General features: G+C 50.3%; 5 protein-coding genes across 6 annotated transcripts; 4 read left to right on the top strand and 1 right to left on the bottom strand.

Moving 5' to 3' along the window:
• Positions 1–6,921: 6,921 nt before the first annotated feature.
• JDV02_000108 (uncharacterized protein) lies at positions 6,922–8,714 on the top strand. The gene is made up of 2 exons (XM_047980881.1): positions 6,922–7,709; positions 7,766–8,714. Exons 1-2 carry the CDS (start codon positions 7,144–7,146, stop codon positions 7,986–7,988), a joined length of 789 nt encoding a protein of 262 aa, XP_047836839.1. The 5' UTR covers positions 6,922–7,143; the 3' UTR covers positions 7,989–8,714.
• A 636-nt stretch (positions 8,715–9,350) lies between these two features.
• Positions 9,351–11,123, top strand: JDV02_000107 (uncharacterized protein; the record flags this gene model as incomplete). Its single annotated transcript, XM_047980880.1, has 7 exons — positions 9,351–9,473; positions 9,567–9,932; positions 10,000–10,104; positions 10,158–10,232; positions 10,295–10,379; positions 10,437–10,756; positions 10,833–11,123. 7 exons carry the CDS (start codon positions 9,351–9,353, stop codon positions 11,097–11,099), a joined length of 1,341 nt encoding a protein of 446 aa, XP_047836838.1. The 3' UTR covers positions 11,100–11,123.
• Positions 11,124–11,655: 532 nt separating this feature from the next.
• MAD1 ([Phosphatase 2A protein]-leucine-carboxy methyltransferase) lies at positions 11,656–15,491 on the top strand. The gene is made up of 2 exons (XM_047980879.1): positions 11,656–12,885; positions 12,940–15,491. Exons 1-2 carry the CDS (start codon positions 12,757–12,759, stop codon positions 15,121–15,123), a joined length of 2,313 nt encoding a protein of 770 aa, XP_047836837.1. The 5' UTR covers positions 11,656–12,756; the 3' UTR covers positions 15,124–15,491.
• JDV02_000105 (uncharacterized protein) lies at positions 15,381–17,334 on the bottom strand. 2 transcript variants are annotated; one of them, XM_047980878.1, is made up of 2 exons: positions 16,916–17,334; positions 15,381–16,853 (listed from the first exon to the last, which is right to left on the bottom strand). In XM_047980878.1, exons 1-2 carry the CDS (start codon positions 17,069–17,071, stop codon positions 15,570–15,572), a joined length of 1,440 nt encoding a protein of 479 aa, XP_047836836.1. In that variant the 5' UTR covers positions 17,072–17,334; the 3' UTR covers positions 15,381–15,569. The 2 variants fall into 2 exon arrangements, with proteins under 2 accessions (XP_047836836.1, XP_047836835.1); XM_047980877.1 differs by having other exon boundaries at positions 15,381–16,846.
• Positions 17,335–18,341: 1,007 nt separating this feature from the next.
• On the top strand, positions 18,342–19,011 carry JDV02_000104 (uncharacterized protein; the record flags this gene model as incomplete). Its single annotated transcript, XM_047980876.1, has 2 exons — positions 18,342–18,703; positions 18,792–19,011. 2 exons carry the CDS (start codon positions 18,342–18,344, stop codon positions 19,009–19,011), a joined length of 582 nt encoding a protein of 193 aa, XP_047836834.1.
• Positions 19,012–19,264: the final 253 nt, after the last annotated feature.

Raw genomic sequence — 19,264 nt, 5'->3', positions numbered from 1 at the left:
TTATATATTACACTACGTATAGTAATATGAATTTATATAGGAAGTAGCTAGTACCTATAACACCTAGTCCTTTATTACTAGAGAGCGTGCCTCTAAGAGTATTATAAGGACGTTAAAGAAGACTATCGCATAGAGAACTAATTACAAAATATCTAGACTTAGAATATTTATCCGCAGTAAGCCGATACAATAATCTATATATTAAGGTCGAGCGCCTATATACGTTATGCTTTAACTTCATTAAGGTTAAAGCTTAAATATTAATTATATATATCGGAATAATAGCTTTAATTATAGGGACTCTATACTATAAAGCAAATCTTTCCTTTATATATAAAGGGTAGCGTATTATCGTGCGCTTATAGATAGCTCTTTAAGATAATTCTTATTAATTAATACGATACTAACTATAATCCCTATAGAGATAATTATCTAATAAGCTATTAATACGTCCGACTTTAATAGCTATATACTACCTAATAAAGCTTTTCGATCCTACTTTAATATAGATAATCTATAAAGCTTAGAGCCCGAGTACCTTATTGAATACTTACTTATAATATAGAAGACTTAAAAGATAGAGCTATTTCTAATTAAGTAGGTAAGAAGGAGTATAAGTTAAGAGCTAGAAAAGAACGTCCTTAACTATAGCCTTACTAAATTTAAAAGAATATATTACGGTTTCTAGGACGGTATTAAGATACTTTAAACGTAGGTTAGGGGTAAAGTATTATAGTATAAGATATTATTCTTAAATTTCGACGGAGTAGATAAAGATAGGTCCTAGTAAGTATTAGAGATAATAATAGACCTAAACGTCCCTATTAGGCACGAAATAAAAAAAAAACGTAAGTAAAGTAAGCATAGTTAGACATTATACTATATATTAAAGTACGCCTAACTACTATAGCGGTAGCTATATTGCGTCTACGTTACGTAAAAATCTAGCTATAGAAAGTAAACTATAAGATACGAGAACTATTAGTTTCTACCTATAGCGGAACTACTATCTAACGGTTACGCCTAGTAGTAATAGTCCTTTACTATAGGCTTCGAATAACGATAATAGATATCTAAGTCCTAGGCAATATATATATTAGAGTTACTAAGCTAACTATATAGTAAATCGAGACCTAAAGTACTAAAAAGCTATCCCGAACGGTAGAATAATAAATAAGATAGCTAGACGATATCGCTATCGTAGCGCGGGAGCGCGGAAGTTATCCTAACGACGTTAATCTACGAACGGGTAGAAGTACTAAAGCGGGCTAATAGACGAAAGCTTATATACTCGATAGCTACGCGGCCGATTATAAAGAAGTATACGCATTAAGGCATAACTTAAACGAGACTCTTAGCGATCACTTAAGGGATAGCGACGCCCTATATATACGTCGCGAGTAGTATAACGCTAGAAAGCTATACCTAGATTGCGAGAAACTCACTCTATAAATATATTGTATAGTATACTATACGATAACGCTAATAATACGGTTAACGAAGAGTTCCTCGCTTATACTCGATACCTTTAATAGATAATTATCTATAAAACCTTAAAGTACGGCTTTAAGAATAAAGATATAGGACTTATCGATCGGGTCCTTAATATCTACTACTTTTATTTCGAGGGAACTAGATAATCGAACTACGCATTCGAGATACTCTATTTAAAGCGGCTCGTAAGCATTAAAGCTTACGATAAGGAGCTTCGGCGCGCTATCCTCTCGAATAGCCTCGTTAATCTATATAGCCGCCGGGATACCTAGTAAGAAGTCGACTATAGCCTCGAATATCTAAACCTAGAGCTAAAAAGAGAGCTCTAGGCCCGTCGAATATCGACTTTTAGATTAGATACGCTATTTAAGACGACTTTATTAATAGCGGAATATACGGTTTGTCTTTATAAGTCGATAAAGAAGGCATTCGCCCGGAAGGATAACTTAATATATTCTATGCCCTCCCCGACGGATAATATTTATATACTAGCATTTAAGCTAGTATGCGACTCGGTTAAATTTTATAACGACGGTAAGAAGGTAAGATATTAGGCGCTAAATATATATATAATCGGGCTCGAAAGAGTAGTAACTAAAAAACTAAAGGCATTTAATACGAAAGTCGTAAAGGATAAAGATCGAATAGTCGTACTACCTTTTAAGAGGAGAGGAGCTACGTCTAATCTAGATCCTTATAGCGATATAATAGCGATATTAATATACGTATACTTATAGAGTTTCTAGTTTCATACTAATAGACATCATTAGCCCTTAAAGGATAGAGATATAACTAGCGAATAGGGCTTACCTTTAGATACCGAGTTAAAGTAACCTATCTATAATACCTACTTACTATAGTCGTAGCCGCTATTATTCCCTTTCTTACTATAAGGGCTTCTCCTTGCGTTAGGGTTAAGAATACCGAGGGCAACCTATTTCGTTATTACCCCCTTCCCTCGATTCGATACGGGACGTTTCGAGACCTAATTACCGCTAATTTCTCTAATTACCTCAATCTTACGGTCTTCGGGAATACCTAATACGGTAGAAGAATAATCTACCTCTAGCGATATTATCGACTTATCTATATATACGAATAACGAGTTCGCGGATGCGATAGGTATTACTAGAGTATGTAGATAGGGAGAGTAAGAAGCTAACGCCTCTCTTGCCTAGGTAATAATTCGCTCTAGTAAGGAAGCGTACTCTTCTCGCTCCTATGCGAATAATAGAACTTTACGCTCTTAGTTAGGAGTCATTAGAGTCTCTATCTTAATAGACGCCTTTCTCCTTAGAGTTATTTATTAAATTACTAGCCATTCGGCAGCGAGACAAGCCTATCTTTCTAATAACGCTCTTTATCTTAGAACTTAAGCTATAGCTATAGTTCCTAGCCTATAGCCTCCGGGCCAGTTCCTTACTATATAGCGCTTAATTTCGTTAAACTCTCTAAATAACTCGCCTAAATAGTCCTTTATCTAAGTCGACGTTATAAACTTTAGTAACTTAGTAGCCGAGCGAATATTCGTATATTCTATCGACATTAATATCTACTCACCCTTCTACGTAAATATCCGCATAGAAAGCTCCGGCCTCATTATTTAATAAGTCGAATCGATAACGTTATCTCCCTAGCGGATTAGGCAGTCGAAAAACATATATAATGCCGTTCCGGTCTATAGTATCCGAAGACTAGCGGCGGTATCCTATAGGAAAGGTAACGTTCGCGCTAAATTAGGGTTACAGACATTATAGTAGTCGTATAATCTAGGAGCCGGCAACCTAGACGCCAGGTCTAATAGACTCTCCTATAGCCAATCTATTAGGATTATATAGAGATATGCAGATCGATTAACGCAATTAAATAGTGCCGGGTAGTTACTATATAGGTCTGCTTAGCGTTCTCTCTCCGTCTTGCGGCTATATTCGTCGCCTAGTATAATATATTTAGTAGCGGCGTCTACGGTAATATCTGATTTATTGTCTAGAATATTACTATCTACTCTTAGATCTATAGAGTGCGACTAAGCTAACCGGCTCGTATCGGGAAGCCGTCTCGAAGACGATAGCTTCCGAGGAGCGCCCGATAACGCCGGCCTTTACGCTAGAGTTCAGTCGCCTATAGCCTAGCTTTCTACTAAGAAGATAGCCTCGCCTTTAATACTAGTTATCCTAGCCATACGGCCGAACCATTAGATAAGAACGTATAAGAGTCGTTCTAGAGGGAGGCTATATTAGATAACTCGTATAATATCCGATAGATCTACTTTAGTTCTTAGTAATTCTATAGCTACTATAATTCGGATCTTAGAATCGGGTTTAAAAAACTCGTCGTATATAGCATTCTTATTATTAAGGGTAGTATATAAGTAGTAGACTTAGATAATCTACTTATAATCGCGGGCTCCTATAGTCCTATATAATAGTCTCTATAGCTACTCCTATAGACATTCCGTATATTTTTAGATATCGCGCCGGGAGTCGATAAAGATAATAGTCTTCGGAATACTCTATAGCGTCGGGGAGCCGTTTATAGTAGCGTCTTATAGAATAAAGTAGAGGCTTGTAAATCTCCTTATTATTCGTAGTAGGATCGTCTCGACGATTAACTTAATCTCTGGCCTATCGATAGACGATCGAAAGAACTTATAGCTAACCTAAAAGCCTGTCATTCTCCTCGTAGTCTCTAACGTCGTCCGGTCAAGAGTAGCGGAATAGCTAAACTAAGGAATACCTCCTCCTAGCCTTCGGCGAAGGAGAGAGAGTTATACGTATTATAGATAGATACTACTTCCCTAAAGGGCAACTAAATAGAGCTTATCTATAGCGACGACGTAGACCCGTTTCTTAAAACCCGGGCTACTTACTATCGATCGAAACTAACTAGCTACGATCTCTAGGCCTATAATAAGATAAGTATATCTACCCGTCTCGATATCCTAGGCTAGTGCGTCGGTCTTATCGGTCCTACCATTAATAAATATACATTACGCCCCCAGAAGCCTTTAGATTTTAATGCACTACTCCTATCTAATTCGATCTAAAGGGACGATAATAAGGCCAATATTACCGCGATAAAATAGCGGCATAGCCTAGAATATAATACTCTTACTAAAGGATAACTTAGCTACTAAAAGAAGGTCCTCCCTTCTAAATACTAAATACTATATAGTATCTACCTACTTCTAATAGGGTTCGAATAAATAGAGATAGCGTTCTAGACCTACCCGGATAATACCCTTCTATACCTCCTTAGGTGCGTCTATTACCCTTTCGACTAGTCGCTATATAGCTATTATACTAGTAATGCCATTAGTATCGTAAACGAGATCTCATACGTTATATACGGTCTCTCGTTACTACCTTCGAAAGCTCGCCCGGCTTCGCATAATATAGCGCATAACGCGCTTAATAATAAGACATTAGCGTAAATTTTAGCCTAAAAGAGGTTTATATTATATCTAACGCATATTTTCTAGCTTTATTCGACTATAAGCCTAGCAACGGTAGCTAGATAATAATTCGGACGCGATCTAGCTTACTATAAATTAGCATTTTCTATAAGATATAGCTATGCGGATATTAAGAGCTTATATCTCTAGATAGAAAATACTTCAATATACGATTAATTAAAGGTTAGGATGTATTCGATATATCTTAATATAGTTATTAATGAATTGTGATTTTGCTAGAACCACAGAGATACGCATAAAACACATATAAAGTTGCCGCAGAGCAGTGTAATTCTGGGACAGGATCCTCAGGCCTTTTACTAGAGGAGTACTCTAGGTAACGTAACCTTTTCCAAAAACGGTTAGACTCCTCTTAAATGGCCTGAGCGCTACTGAGGTAAATTGTAGTTAAGTCGAGCCTAGAGCGCCAGAGGAACTAGTTTGTTCATTACCTAAGCATAGATAGCTAGGTCTCCACAGACTAATTTATATATTCATTTAAATAATAAATGCAAGCTACGCAGCGCGCCTCTATGATTTCTTAGGCCTAGGCTGCCTCCTAAGAATAATAAGCTTTAATGCTTTATTAAGGCTTCGTTTCGGAGCTTTAGTTGCTAGGCGAGGTCAGCGTTAGTGGCTTAACCTATAGCGATATTCCGCATTTATACTAGGAGCTAATAAGGGTCTAGCGATCTATCCCATTATATCGCTTTTACTAGTATCTAATTAGTTATTTCAGGCCTTACTAGAGCTATACGTTAGTTACCTATAGACCGACGAGCTCCTACTAGAACGTTATAGAGATCAGCGCAATCTATAGCTAGGTTAGTACTAACGTACTATATTATTAGATACTTAAGCGTATTAGCCCCTAACTTTATATAGATAACTCTAAAGGGGCTTATACTATCCCCTAGCTATTTAGCCTTGCGTTATAATAGATAGCGGCGGTTCTAGTAGAGCTAGGGCAGGCCGATAAGGAGTAATTAACGAGTAGGAGTCATACTAGATATATAGGCATATACCGATTTACGGTAAAGAATTCATACTAAAGCATAGCTATTATAATGCCCGCGATAGAGGATATCTTATATTACGGCTAGTAAGTAGTCATGACTAATAAATATTGCTATCTTTAATATACTATATATTCGTGCCTTAATAGTAGATACTATAGAAGATATAGAGGAATCGCTACTAACCGGCCGCAAGAGAAATAAATAAGGCGGAACGCACTCTTACTATTATTAGCCATTCCTAGTACGTAGCTTAATATATATTCCGCACCTTAATTAAGGCTACTAATGCCGCATGCGGCCGTAATAATTGCCTATTAGCCCGAGGGACGTACTTATATAGAATAATCCCTCGCTCCTAAACGCTATATAGCGCTGACGGTATGCTACGTTCGCAGCCGCCGGTGTGAAGACCCACCTACCAGGTTATAAACCAATTAGGCGCCCTATATACCTAATTATGGAGGGTATCTCAGGGAGGCAGCTTAGGCGCGACTTAGGCGCTACGCAGGCACTAATCAGGCGCTACTTAGGCTGCTTAGGCGCTACTTAGGGTAAAGCGGCGGGAGCTCAGGAAAATGACTGAGAGAGGAAATTCCAAATGTCGGGATTCGGATCGTGTATTCTTTTGTAGCGCGGGGAGTGAAACGATGACGCTCTCTGCGGAGTCTCAGGAGCATGGCTCGGAAGGATTCCAAAGTGGCATCGCTGTGGGACCCAATGGCGGTGATGCTCTGGCGCCTCTGGCACCGCATATGGTATCAGTCGAGCGGTTCAGTCACCAGGAACAGCACCGCATTCGAGGAAGTAAACAACAGGAGCTGACGCGGCTTCACACCATCCACGGCGGGAACAACCCCGGAGGCTCCAAAATGAAAACAGGCAGCCGCAAATGCAGCGTCCACTTCGACAATTGGGCGCCGGTGGTTGGCCGCTGATTCTTAATTCCACGGAAACCTTTGATGTTTTCTCCAGTGCCTCGCAGGTCTGCCTAATTCCCAATGTCTGTGGCCCGCCTAAGTGCGACTTTGAGATACAATGCACAGCACGAAGCTGTCGAGTACCCTTGTCGACTGCATGCGGCGACTCTTGCTAGTGTCAGCCAGCTTCGTAACCCTGTCGGGAACGTCCCGAAGGGGCAAGGATCATTGATGCTGATGCGCTACCGCGCAAGCATTGATGAGGCGCAATGTTCCCATCTCTGGTCGAATAAACCATATCAATGTCAAAGACAATAAGACCTGGTCCAAATACCCCCTTCTGTCCATTTGCTTGGTCTGTTCTTCTCGACCACGAGTTGTACTGTATCACACGGAAGCATCAGAAATAAAACATAACGAACCGAAAATGACTCCTCCAAATTCCACCAAGCCCGATTCTTACATCGTCGCCCGGCTGCTGCGGTATCTTTCCACGGCCACTTTGCCGATTGGCGTTGCGCTCCTCGTCGCCCATGGCGTCAAGACTGCCCATGTCGTCCCGGCCCTCGGGCTCCTCCCTCTGACTGGATCTGCTCTGCTCGCAATTGTGAGTCTGCGCCGTCAGAAGACCATGGCTGTCTGGTCACCGGTCCACCGCATCGCTGCGCAAACCATTCTTATTGCGGATTTCATTCTGGGGCTTCTCTATCTGGCCGTGTTGATCCCTAGCTGGATAACACTATCACAACGGCACTGGCGAGACCCGACCAACAACTCCCTCGTTATTTTGGGGACATATGGCACCGTGCTGCTGCTTCTAAACCTGTACGTGTCCCAGGATAGCGTTTATCGCCCATATGCTTACCCGTCTGAACTACCAGAGTCGTCCACACGTTCTTCACCTTCGCCTTCTTCTTGCATCACATGGTTATCAGGGTGCAGCGATGGGGTCAGGAGCGTGGCGGCGGGTTTAGCGCCGTATGGGCCGGACCGATGGAACAAGCGGAAGAATATGCCCCCTTCACGGATGCGGGAGCGAGGACTTCGATGGAGACGAGGGCCGACCTGGACATAGGCCCTGACCGCCCGTCCGAAGACGCCTGAGTCTAAGCACACACCAAATGCTGCTCTCCCAGATCCACCACTGCGTCTAGTGAACGGACGCATTGTCGCATTGGTGCGTATCTGGGTTTGCAATATTGTGCCAAAGGGTCATCGTGTCGCTTCCCCATTACACGAGCCCCGAGGTGCTGGCCTGGAAGATCGACTATTAATGCTGCATGATTTACCTTGGCCTGGTCGGCGGGCAACGCAACTTCAGTGAGGAACGAGACGGGCGGTTCCATGGCCACACTTGCCGAACAGTGGACTAGTTGGCCAGGAGCTGGGGACGATACAGGGGTGTATCTTATGCATCTTTTTAGGGCGTTCCACCAACTTGTTGGTGGCTGAACAAGGTTGTGTGTTATACCAGTGCAGTCGGCTTCTCTAGCATTGTATCATGTTGGAGAGGCAGATCGGCTACTGTTCATGTTTCACAAAGTCCCCTTTCCCCTACACATGGCTTGTTGGTTGCTCATTCCCGCGCTGACAAGGAGTCGGCACTTAACTTTCTGTACCTTATTTCGTAGGCCATCTACAACAGCAGTGCACCTACCGTTTCACTGACGCGGGGTTTGCAGGCGAGCAGGTGGACTGGAGGCCTCTTGCGTGGTGCTTATCTGGTGCTCGTCAGGGAACGTGATCGGCATTTGAGTCGGCAACTGCTTCAGCCCTCGCAGAAGATGCCACAAACTCCAGAGACCTCCTGAGAACCCCAGAAGCGCTAATTATGGTATCGCCGCATGCCCGATCAGAAGGCAGTCTGTGATGGATTCACACCCGCACTGTGAGAGGCCAGGGTCCAAGATGCACACTTGCCTCAATGAGGGCATACGCTATCCCTTTGCACTAAAATCATTCTTGTTATCGTATTTTCAAGCCTGCTGAACCAATGACAATTTTTATCGTTGGATTCACTTGAGAATTGACGCAGTAGTAGACTGTTTGACTTTATACGGCACTCTGCGCCCTTGGCCATCCAACACTGTACCCCAAGGCCAGGGTAAAGAAGTCCAGTCGCCCGACAACTTAAGGCATCCACAGCTCCCAGAGACTGCTGAAAGTTTGTTCTACATTTCCCTACCACAAGTTCTCATGATCAGACTCTCTTGATCGCTTATCCTGCTGGATGATTGTTGTTGCTAGCTTGTCGGCCACGTGCGAAAAGGCGCCCTGAAGCAGGGGTTCGGTGGCACAAAGAGCCCGAGAGCTCGACCCGTTTGTCCATCCGAAGATTGACATACCTAAGGAGGACTTTTCCGTTTCATCTCAATATTGCAACATTGCAACACTCGCAGCCGCCCATTTGACCCACGATAGGTTAGTATCCCGCAATAGAGGGCCATCATACGTCGATCTCCAGCAATGGATGTTCACGGCCCCGGATCCGATGTGGACGGCAAAGTGCAAGATCCCATCCACCCACAGGATGTCGCAGGCTGCGTTACGCCAGCCGAGCAGTCAGATCCTCGCTCCGGTACTCCGCAGGTAAGCAACGCCCAAGGCACCTTTCATTACATATTTGACTGCATCCCGATTCACCACATCAGGGGCTTGTGACCTAAACGTGTCTCTTTGCAGAATAACATATCTTTGAAGCGTGAAGAGGTCGATGCCTTGGCGCCTAGTACCGCAGAAGAAGTTGCCGCCGCACCGATTGTTATCCACCGCGATGTCCTTGAACGCGCCAAATTCGATGATACACATATCAAAAAGCTTGCGGAGAATCATCGACTTCGTCAGAGACGAAAGATCAAGAAGTTCTATGCCAACCAAAACGAACTGATAGACCAATTTCTCGGAGTCGAAGATGAAGAACGTCTCGCCTCAGATGAAGAGATACACATGCGACCGAGGATCAAGTTCGCCGTTTATGCCTCCTTTGCTGTCAACGTCTGTCTCTTCATCATTCAACTGTATGCTGCTATATCCACGGGATCCTTGGCTGTATGTCAAGCGCTACTCGAGTCTACCTCTCTTTATGCCTGCTGTGGCTGACATAGTGATTGTACAGCTTTTCGCAACGGCTGCCGATGCCTTTATGGATCTGGTGTCGTCCACTGTGATGTTGATCACATCGAAACTTGCACAGCGACCGAGCGTCTATAAATTTCCAGTTGTAAGCAGTTTCTATACCCATTCCGCTGAGGGTGTCACTGAAGAACAGTACAGGGCCGGACAAGGATTGAGCCCATTGGTATCATTGTCTTTTGCGCTCTGATGGCTACAGTTGCCGTGCAACTGCTGGTATGTTATTATACCTGATCATGGATTTACGAGAGTAAGCTGTGATATGCTAATACCATCAGATTGAATCGGCTCGATCACTTGCCGGGGGAGAACGAGAATCGACTCCTCTGCAAATTGTACCTCTAACCCTCGTTGGGGTGGCCAGTATGTGGTCAGCGCTCAATGGGGTGAAAAGGAAAGCTGCTAATAGAATTACTATAGTATTTTCCAAGAGCTCTTTGATGATATATTGCTACTTCTACAGGCGATTTCCGTCTGTGAAAGTCTTCTTCGTGGACCATCGCAACGACATCGTCGTGAACATCTTCGGCCTCGTCATGTCCATCGTGGGCGACCACTTCATCTGGTACCTGGACCCCGTGGGAGCAATCTGCATCGCCCTTATCATCCTCTTCTCATGGGCGGCAAATGCTTTTGAGCAGGTGTGGCTGCTTGCTGGCAAAGGCGCGCCGAGAACTTACGTTTCTCGGCTCATCTATGTGGCACTGACACACAGCCCGCACATCCTGAAGGTAGACACGGTCAGTGCAGGTCTCCATGACACTCCATTCCCCCCGGCTATACTACCCTTCATACTAACGGCTGTTAATGTGACAGTGCCGTGCATACCATGCCGGGCAGAGATACTTTGTAGAAATCGACATCGTCATGGACGCGGACACACCGCTGAAGATCTCCCATGACGTCGGCCAGTCGCTGCAGCGCAAGCTCGAAGGATTGGCCGATGTCGAAAGAGCGTTTGTGCACGTCGACTATGACTCTGAACACAACGTTCACGAAGAGCATAAACCACTCTACGAGGCGTTCAAGTCGAGAGACTTGAAAAGCAGACTTGTCTCTTTGGCCAAAAAATTTGGGCACTGACCATCGGCTTGTACTGGCCTTACTTTGCTGCGACCACACTCTGGCTACAATTGACGAGATGAAGCTTGTGGGAAACACGCCGCGCTGTTCAATGCGTTAAACTGGGATTCTAACTGAAAAAAATCGATTTTACTTACATCAACGAAACGCTGTGATCAACGTGTGCATTGCAGACCGACACCAGATCGGAGACTTGTCATAATACCAAGCCTGGACTGTACAGCTGACACCCTCGATGTGAGCTCGATCAACGGCAAGACTGAAGCTGGCCTCGCTGTGTCACAAACCCCGGTATCTGCAATACAACCGCGAGACGATTTTCCCGATGGAACTTGCTGCACCTCGATCGGCCTCTAGAAAAGCCGCGAGGAGCCACATTATTTGACGAAAGGGCGAGATGTCGAGACGCCACATGCACGACTGACATGCGTCATTCATACATCACTCCGCCCACAGATACATGTATTCAGCCGTCTCACAAACCCCGCCAGCTGTGATATATATATATGTAACCGAGGTCTCTGAGTCCCGTCGCCTTGGGATTTGCCTGTTTATTCGTACTTGAACATATCCAAAATATTGAACACAAATAGTCCGAAATGTCGTCGATTCGACCACTCGCATCGCCCGCTCTTCGGGGCACTTTGCTGTACCCGAGCAGAAGATTTCTCTCATCAACAACGGCAAATCGGGCTGTCGCAACGCCACCCCGTCAGCCAATCTACGAGGGCGGTGACTTCGTCGGTGACGGTGGCGAGCCGCTGCCGGGAAGCTCGGGGAGGGGCCCAAAGGGCGCGAAGAATTCGTAATGCCGCCTCAGCGCGCATTTTGCGATTATTCAAACAGCTTCAAGATATCAAAGTGCTAACAAAGTCGACGTCAGACCGGGCATGCTCGCGGCGGCCGGAGCTGCGCTCGCGCTCGGGGCGTACTGGATGTTCAAAGCCAAGCGCCCCGAGGCATCCCAAGAGGCGACGGGTAAGGGCGAGAACACGAAGGCCAAATGAATCGTCCAGCCCTGCACCGCCACATTGCTCACAAAAATGAGAAGAAACTGTAAAGTATATGGGATCGCTGATGTTGCTCATGACGAAAAATTTGTCAGTCCTTCACTTGGGCACGCCGCTATCTGTGCAGTAGGATCTCGATAGTAAGAGTTGTCATTGTATGGAGAATTCCCGTCGTCTTCGCCCAGAATCGGCGTCGCGCATAGGTGTAGATGTGGTCCAGAGCTTCGTCGAACATGCGGCAGCCTATGGCATCCCGGAGGCATCCATACACATATCCAGAACTCCCATGAATGGCAGAGACACCCGTATTGGCCAGACGCGAACAGCATCTCTGACCTCTTCATCGCACATCAAGTACTACCGTCGCTCGGGGGAGACGACCGGGTGCAGAAAAGCGCATACTCACATCATGAACGTCACTCAAACTGCACCAGAAATCTTCGCGCGATCCGTGGGATGTGCTGGGATTCACAAAGCAGCTTTGTCCTGCGTGGCATCTTGGTTGCTTGCTTGCTTCCCGTGGTGAACCCTTACGAGTAGGCAACATCACGTGACCGTGGAGCTGTCTTGCGATCAACAACGTCAACTCGCGCTGCAGCTTCGATCGCGCCAACGCAGCCCGCTCACGCGTCGTCTTCAACGCTACGATGCGGAGCCACACACCGCAGGAGGGCGAGCGCAGCGGTCCTGGTGGCCGTCGCGGCTCCCTGACAAGCCGGTTGCGCGCCAGCACCTCCGCATTGCCTCGGCCACAAACCAACTTGCGCGAGACAAGAGTAAATCAACGTTGCCATGGAACGGGGAACGTGGGAGAGCTAACCAGGAGGTAGATTTCCTCATTTCGCGCGACGCAGCCTACCTATAACCTCATTACCGGCGCGGAGCCCAATTCTCGACCCTCGTCGCGGCAAAGTTACGCGGCAGAGTCTGTCCGTCCAGGCTCACGCGAAAGCTCCAAGGAAAACATGGCGCCGCCCGACGCGGACGAGTACGAGAAATACCGAAAGGAGATAGAGTCTTTGAAGGCCGAAATTGGTACCCTGCAGTATCGCATGCAGACCGCCGAGCAGGAGAAGGAAATCGCTCTGTCTCAGCAGAACAACAAGTTGGAACAGGCACGTCGAAGCCAACAAGATGAGGCACAGCAGCGGCAGCTTGCGGAAACCGACCGCGCCAAAGCCACAGAACAGGCTGAGTCGGTGCGGCGAGAGCTGGACGAGCTGAGAGAGAAGGCCGAAGCTGAGCAAAAGTCCTGGGAACGTAAAACGCGAGAGGCGCAAGACGAAGCGCGTCTTCTCCAGGAGCAGCTCGATGACCTTTCCTCCGCAAGGGAAGAGGCCGCCCGAATAGCCGAGAAGAAGATGGCAGACCTGCAGATGCAGATCACCGCCTGCCAGAATTCTATCCAAGTGCTGGAGCAAGAGGGTCAGACAAAAGACGATGCGCTGCAACACTCTCAGACCCAGTTGGCCGACAGGGATGGCCGCATCGCAGAGCTGGAGGCCGACGTCCTCCGTCTCAAGGCACAGAGCGGTGACGCCGAGACCATGGAGATTATCAAACGAGAGCTCTCGGAGCAAGTACAGCACATCCGCGCCCTGGAAGCCACCAATCGTGACCAGCTGTCCGAACTCAAACACTTACGGTCTGTCAATAAAGCCGTTGAGATTGTTGAAGAGGAGAAGCGGACACTCCAGCGCAGGCTCGAGTCTGCAGAGACACTGGAGGCTGAGCTGACCGAGGCACGGCTACAGCGGCAGCGACTGGAGGACGAGCGCCGTGCGTGGACGTCGTATCTGCAAAACGCATCAGAGACCGATGACGACGTGTTCGACTCGCCCGAGGCCATGGCTCGGGCGCTGGTCCAGGAGCGGCTGACGACGGCGTCGTACGTGGAGCAGCTCGGCGCTCTCCGCGCCGAGATGGCGGCTCAGGAAAACACGACGCAGTCGCTCAAAGAGGAGCGGACGCAGCTCAAAGAACAGCTCGAGACGGCCAAGGACACGGCGAGTACCTCGGCGACAGACAAGGCTCGCTTGCGGCTCGACCGACAGCGCGCTCTGGCACTGAAGGAAGTCGAGTACCTACGCGCACAGCTCAAGGCGATTGACGAGGAGGATCATACGATGCAGCCGGGTCAATATGACGAGGCTCGGGTTGCGCGGGTGCAGGCGCTGGAAAGCATCGTCGACGATTACAAGGCCGAGGTTCAGACGCTGCACGCCGAACTCTCGTCTCGAGAGCCGCAAGTGGGCACGCCGCAGCCCGCCGCTGCCGGGACAAAACGGTCCCGGCTGGACGACGATGAAACGCAGGAGCAGCTGGGACAGCTTTCGCGCAAGAACCGGAAGCTCCAAGACGAGCTGACATCGCTGCAAACCAAAGCGTCACTGCTGGAGAAGGACCTCGCCGCCAGCAGGGAGCAGCTCTTGGCGGCAAAGGAACGCGGCCAGACGCGCGTCCTGTCTCTCCGCTCGAACCCAACGTCGGACCACGAGGCGATCAAGCGGTCAACGCTCGAGGCGCTCCAGAACGAGAATAGAGACCTGCTCGCCAACCTGCGCGCGCGGCATCCAGACCCATCGGTGCCCGTCATCCCCACGTCGGTGCTCGGCGCCATGGAGCGCGAGATCGCGGCCGCCAAGGCGGAGACGGCGTCGGCCAAAAAGTCGGCGCAGCGCCTCAAGGAGGTCTGGGGCTCCAAGTCGCACGAGTTCAAAGAGGCCATCTTCTCCACGCTGGGCTGGACCGTCACCTTCATCCCCAACGGCAAGATGCGCGTCGAGAGCACCTTTTACCCGTCCCAGACGGACGAGCACGAGAACTCGATTGTCTTTGACGGCGAGCGCGGGACCATGAAGGTCGGTGGCGGGCCCCGGAGCGCCTTTGCCCGCCGCATAGCAGACCAGATCGGCTTCTGGGTCCGCGAGAAGGGCTGCATCCCGGGCTTTCTGGCGGCGCTGACGCTAGAGTTCTACGAGGAGCACAATGCCGCCAAGGCGGGAGAGGCATAGAACGACTGATGTAGATTGACCGTCAACTGGACGAGTCTGTTTGTCTCGCGAATGGCGCGCCGAAGGGAATCGATCGAGAGACACGCATGCATGCTTACGGAGTTGAACTGATTCCAGGGCAGGCGCGGGCGGCGGGCACCTTGCCAACTGAGTTAAACCGAATAAAGGCCATGCGGTGCCATATTGGTGCATGGGCATTCCACGAGCGATGTCAGGTGTTTTGGTCTTTGCACAATGGAAACCAATCAAAAGATGAACATTCAACTAGCTGTGTACTCCGCGTATCTGGCCATAACCATACATATTGAAGCCGCGCCATCGGCTGGCTTAGTTGATGACGGATTTTATATCCATACACCCGTCGTGTCATCATCGTGTAAGCATGGCTACATAAGATACCCATTTCCCCATACATGAAGCAAATACCTGCCCCGTGATAAATCAACTCACGAGTCGTAGGTTGCAGCCCCCTGGACTCTACTACGAGCGTTGCGCACACGCTCCTCATCCATGGCGTTCCGCCACTCGCAGTCGGCGGCGAACTCGCAAGTGCCGCACTTGAACGCCTCCTCAATGTCCACGCCCTTGGCGCGCCGCTCCCCGCGCCACCACGCCATGTAGCTACCCAGGTAGCTGTCGAGGGCCTGCGCCGAGACGGGGAAGTCGTGGACGTCAAGCATCCGTCCGTCGGATCGGAGCATATACTGCACACGGAGCATGTCGCCGAGGGAATCGGCGCCGTCGGGGAAGGCAAGCTTGATCTCCTTTCGGACGAGGCGGAGCATGTCGCGTAGGGTCTGGTAGCGAATGAGGTCATCACCCAGGATCGCACCTGGTCCCGCGGCTCGATGGCTAGCCGGATCGTCTGCTTGAGAGGCGGTGGTGGCGCCGCGAATGTTGTCTTCCATGTCGGCCGGGCTCAGCGGCGCGTCGTAAAACACCTCGTCATGAAGGTCCCCAATCTGCGCCAGGAACGCGTCTGTGAAGCGATCGTCCGGGTCCAAGCCGTATCTTCGAAAAACTTTGAGAAAATCAAGCTTCTCGGAAGCCATGTCGGATAGGAAGCGGTGATAGAGAAGCAGCTGGATCTTTGCCGGCCGCAGCAGGGACTTGGATACCGGGGCACGACTCCCGCGCGTCTTCACATCGGTGAGGTAGACCTTGGGCAGGGCTGACTTTTTCTTGGATGGGAAGTAGTCTGTCAGGGCAGATTGCTTGGAATCAGGCTGGGAGGCTTGGCTGGACAGCTCTTCTTCGAACTCGGGGTTCGGATGCTCGTGGCTGACTCCATCGATGACACCATTGACCAGGTTGCCGTCGACAGTCCCCCAGACCTCGAGTTCGCGTGTCAGGCCCGTCTGTCGCAACGTCCGCAGTCCCTGGACTAGGTTCCATAGCCGTAGAGCAAATGCGTCCTCCTTGCTCGCAATCTCGATGGGCACAGTGGTATGGACTTGATCTTCGAGCTTCCGGTGGACTTTGGACCCCTGCCGCATGGCGGCGGTTCGGGTGCGCCGCCCTCCGGGAAGACGGGTCAGTGTGTACCAGTACTGCAGCTCGCACCAAGCGCCCGAGGTGAGGTCGCTGACAGTGAGGGGTTTGCGGGGATACGAGCGGAAGCGTTGGAGTGGTGAGCGCTGGTCTTCAAGGTCGCCGGAGTCGACGTCGGCAGACTCCTGAGCAGGAACCTGGACATTTTCCAGTTCGGACAGGGCGCGGCTCACTAGGCGCTTCGGTCAGTCAGTGGAAAACTTGCTGCAGGTGAGGCAGATGGTGAAACTGTGAGGCTTACGATCCGGGTAGCTGATGTCCTCATCGGCGGCTGGTGTAGTAGTAGACGCCGGGGGGACGAGCCGGCTGTCAGATGCCTGATGATGCACGATGCAGAGACGCGAGCATGTGCACTGAGGGGCCTCAGAGCCGCGTGGTTGAGTGCTTCCCTCTGCATGATCTGGTATCGCGTCTATCGCAGCGCGTACGCTCGGGTCTTTGCATAAGGCGGGGGGCGTGTGAGCGAGGCTGGGCCCGGCGTCGGTGGCGAGTCGAATTAACTCGAGTTCCTCCTCGGGCGTGAAATCGTAGCCATAGTCGCTATCGCTATCGAGAGACTCGACGGCAGCCATGGCTCCCGCGACAGTGATTCATGTCTGCGAGAGCATGTCGGAGAGTGGATTGGGACTGGTCACGAGAGCTGATGCAGAGGGAAGGAGGCGGCGGCAGCAGCAGCAGGAGCCGGATGCGAGGGATCGAATCGGGAAAGACGCGATAAAGACGCGGGGTCACGTGGGGGGTATGCACGGTGATTTGGCAGTACAAAGTATTGGTCGCGCAGGCAGACACGTCCAGACACAGGCAGCCAAGCCGCTGGATGGCGGACGTCCAGCCTGGCTGGTCAGTGACATTCTTCCGGCCCAAGAAATTCAAAGGTGGCTTGACGGTATCTACCAAGGACTTCCAGGCAGAGGGCAAAGTCTTGCTTCGACGTCGGCGCATGGATGAGCGTGTCCGTCTTGACGCCTCAGCGGGGGCCGATGGTTGCCTTTCGGCGTCACGAACAGCGACTGACTCACGCACGCGAAAACGAGGACCAGCTGTGCGGCGGGCGTCGTCCATCGTCCACCAGAGCAGCGCTCCTCCCGGTCGTCTGCGCGCCCATGGAAGCTGCCGCAGTGGCCGAACCAAACCAGCCTTCTCTCGGTCACCGCAGGCGGCCTGCAGCGGCCCTGAAACATCCAGCCAGCGGGCGCTGGTGGCGCTGCCGCCGTGCATCTCGGCATGCCTCCCAGCCAGTAACTGACGTGATTATTTGTCAGTAGGCGTCGATGCTGCGTGACACGAAAAGCTGCGCCCCCTGTCCAGCTCTCCGCCAGCACCTCCAATGGAGCCGAGTTGAGAGGAGAGCCTTCCCACATCCCCCATCGTCACTCCCGCTCTCCCCATCACTACTTTTTGTCTGCGGTTGACGATCTGGCCCGTCCCGTCGTCCCGTCATGGGATGCGCGGGGCTGAGCCGCCCTGAAACCGGTGCCTGCCGTGGCTGATGATGACATTGAGAATACGAGGGCTGCCTGGCTTCGGAGTGCCGGCAGTCTCCCAGGCAGCACTAAAGTTCGCCGCATGCATAAGAGAGCCAGACATCGCGCACGCAGCTCCCATTTCCCGGCCCTGTCCTGGGCATCCAGCTCATCTCCGCATCGTAACCCTCCAGCGCTGGCATCATGACAACGACGAGTGATGCGGCTCCGGCCGTCCTCCGCCGCCGACGACCCACTACCTCCGAGCCGGTGCCGGCCCCCTGCGGTGTTGGACGGCGCGACTCCGCGTCTGACACGGTCCCTACGGCCCGGGTCGACCTGTTGTCACTCCCGCCCGAGCTTCACCTGGCCGTCTCCGAGTACCTCATCTACCCCGACGCCCTGTCGCTCAAACATACCAATCGCCACTTCTACAGCATCGTTGACACGGGCATTGACCTCAAGATCAACTGGCTGTTGGAGCGGCGCCGCCTTCACCTCGAGTGTCCCAACGACCGCCGCTGCGATTTCGGCAGTGACCTGCGTTTCTGCCGCGGGAGCGTACCGTACGTTCTTGCCTGTCCCCTTTGGGCCCCCTCCCTTGCCTTGGCCAGTCGGTGACATCTACTAACAGGGGTGGTTTGGACTTAACAGCCTTCTGATGCGCCGTCGCCGCGAGCACATCGAATGCGAGTCGCGCCCGGGGCTCGGCTGCGTCGTCTACGGCACACCTGCCTGCTCACACCGGCTCCGGAGGCCGAACCGCTGGCGAGCCGGTCTGCAGGCCAAGTTTACGGTCGAGCTGTGGTGGCTCCTGTTAATCGCTCTTGTGCCCGTCTTCTGCGCCTGCATTCTGGCCGCCCGCTGGTTTTAACAATTGAGCGCAACTGTCGCTTGTGGCACTTGCGGCATTCCATCTCATTGAACATAGCAAGGAGTCTTTTAATGGGTAATACCGAGCCGGCTGCAGGCAGCTGAAGCCACCGATCTTCGACGCACGAATGAGTTTATGTATGAACAGGTACTACCCTAGAATGCAAGCTTCAAGAACTTAATGGCTCTCGCGTGCGAGCGCAGGCTGTCCGCGCTTTCCTTTCACCTGTTCTCACTGCCAACGTGTGCGCTCG

Source organism: Purpureocillium takamizusanense, chromosome 1, assembly GCF_022605165.1.
Source record: "Purpureocillium takamizusanense chromosome 1, complete sequence".
Classification (NCBI taxonomy): Eukaryota; Fungi; Ascomycota; class Sordariomycetes; order Hypocreales; family Ophiocordycipitaceae; genus Purpureocillium; species Purpureocillium takamizusanense.
This window is presented reverse-complemented; position numbering and strand designations above follow the sequence as displayed.

Bases quoted from the DNA above. Each gene is read 5' to 3' on its own strand.
- JDV02_000105 (XM_047980877.1), bottom strand. From the start codon at position 17,246: ATGGCTGCCGTCGAGTCTCTCGATAGCGATAGCGACTATGGCTACGAT. The intron at 16,847-16,915 runs GTAAGCCTCACA...CGAAGCGCCTAG, and splicing joins GGACATCAGCTACCCGGATC to TGAGCCGCGCCCTGTCCGAA.
- JDV02_000108 (XM_047980881.1), top strand. From the start codon at position 7,144: ATGAGGCGCAATGTTCCCATCTCTGGTCGAATAAACCATATCAATGTC. The intron at 7,710-7,765 runs GTACGTGTCCCA...CTGAACTACCAG, and splicing joins GTGCTGCTGCTTCTAAACCT to AGTCGTCCACACGTTCTTCA.
- MAD1 (XM_047980879.1), top strand. From the start codon at position 12,757: ATGCGGAGCCACACACCGCAGGAGGGCGAGCGCAGCGGTCCTGGTGGC. The intron at 12,886-12,939 runs GTAAATCAACGT...ACCAGGAGGTAG, and splicing joins CCAACTTGCGCGAGACAAGA to ATTTCCTCATTTCGCGCGAC.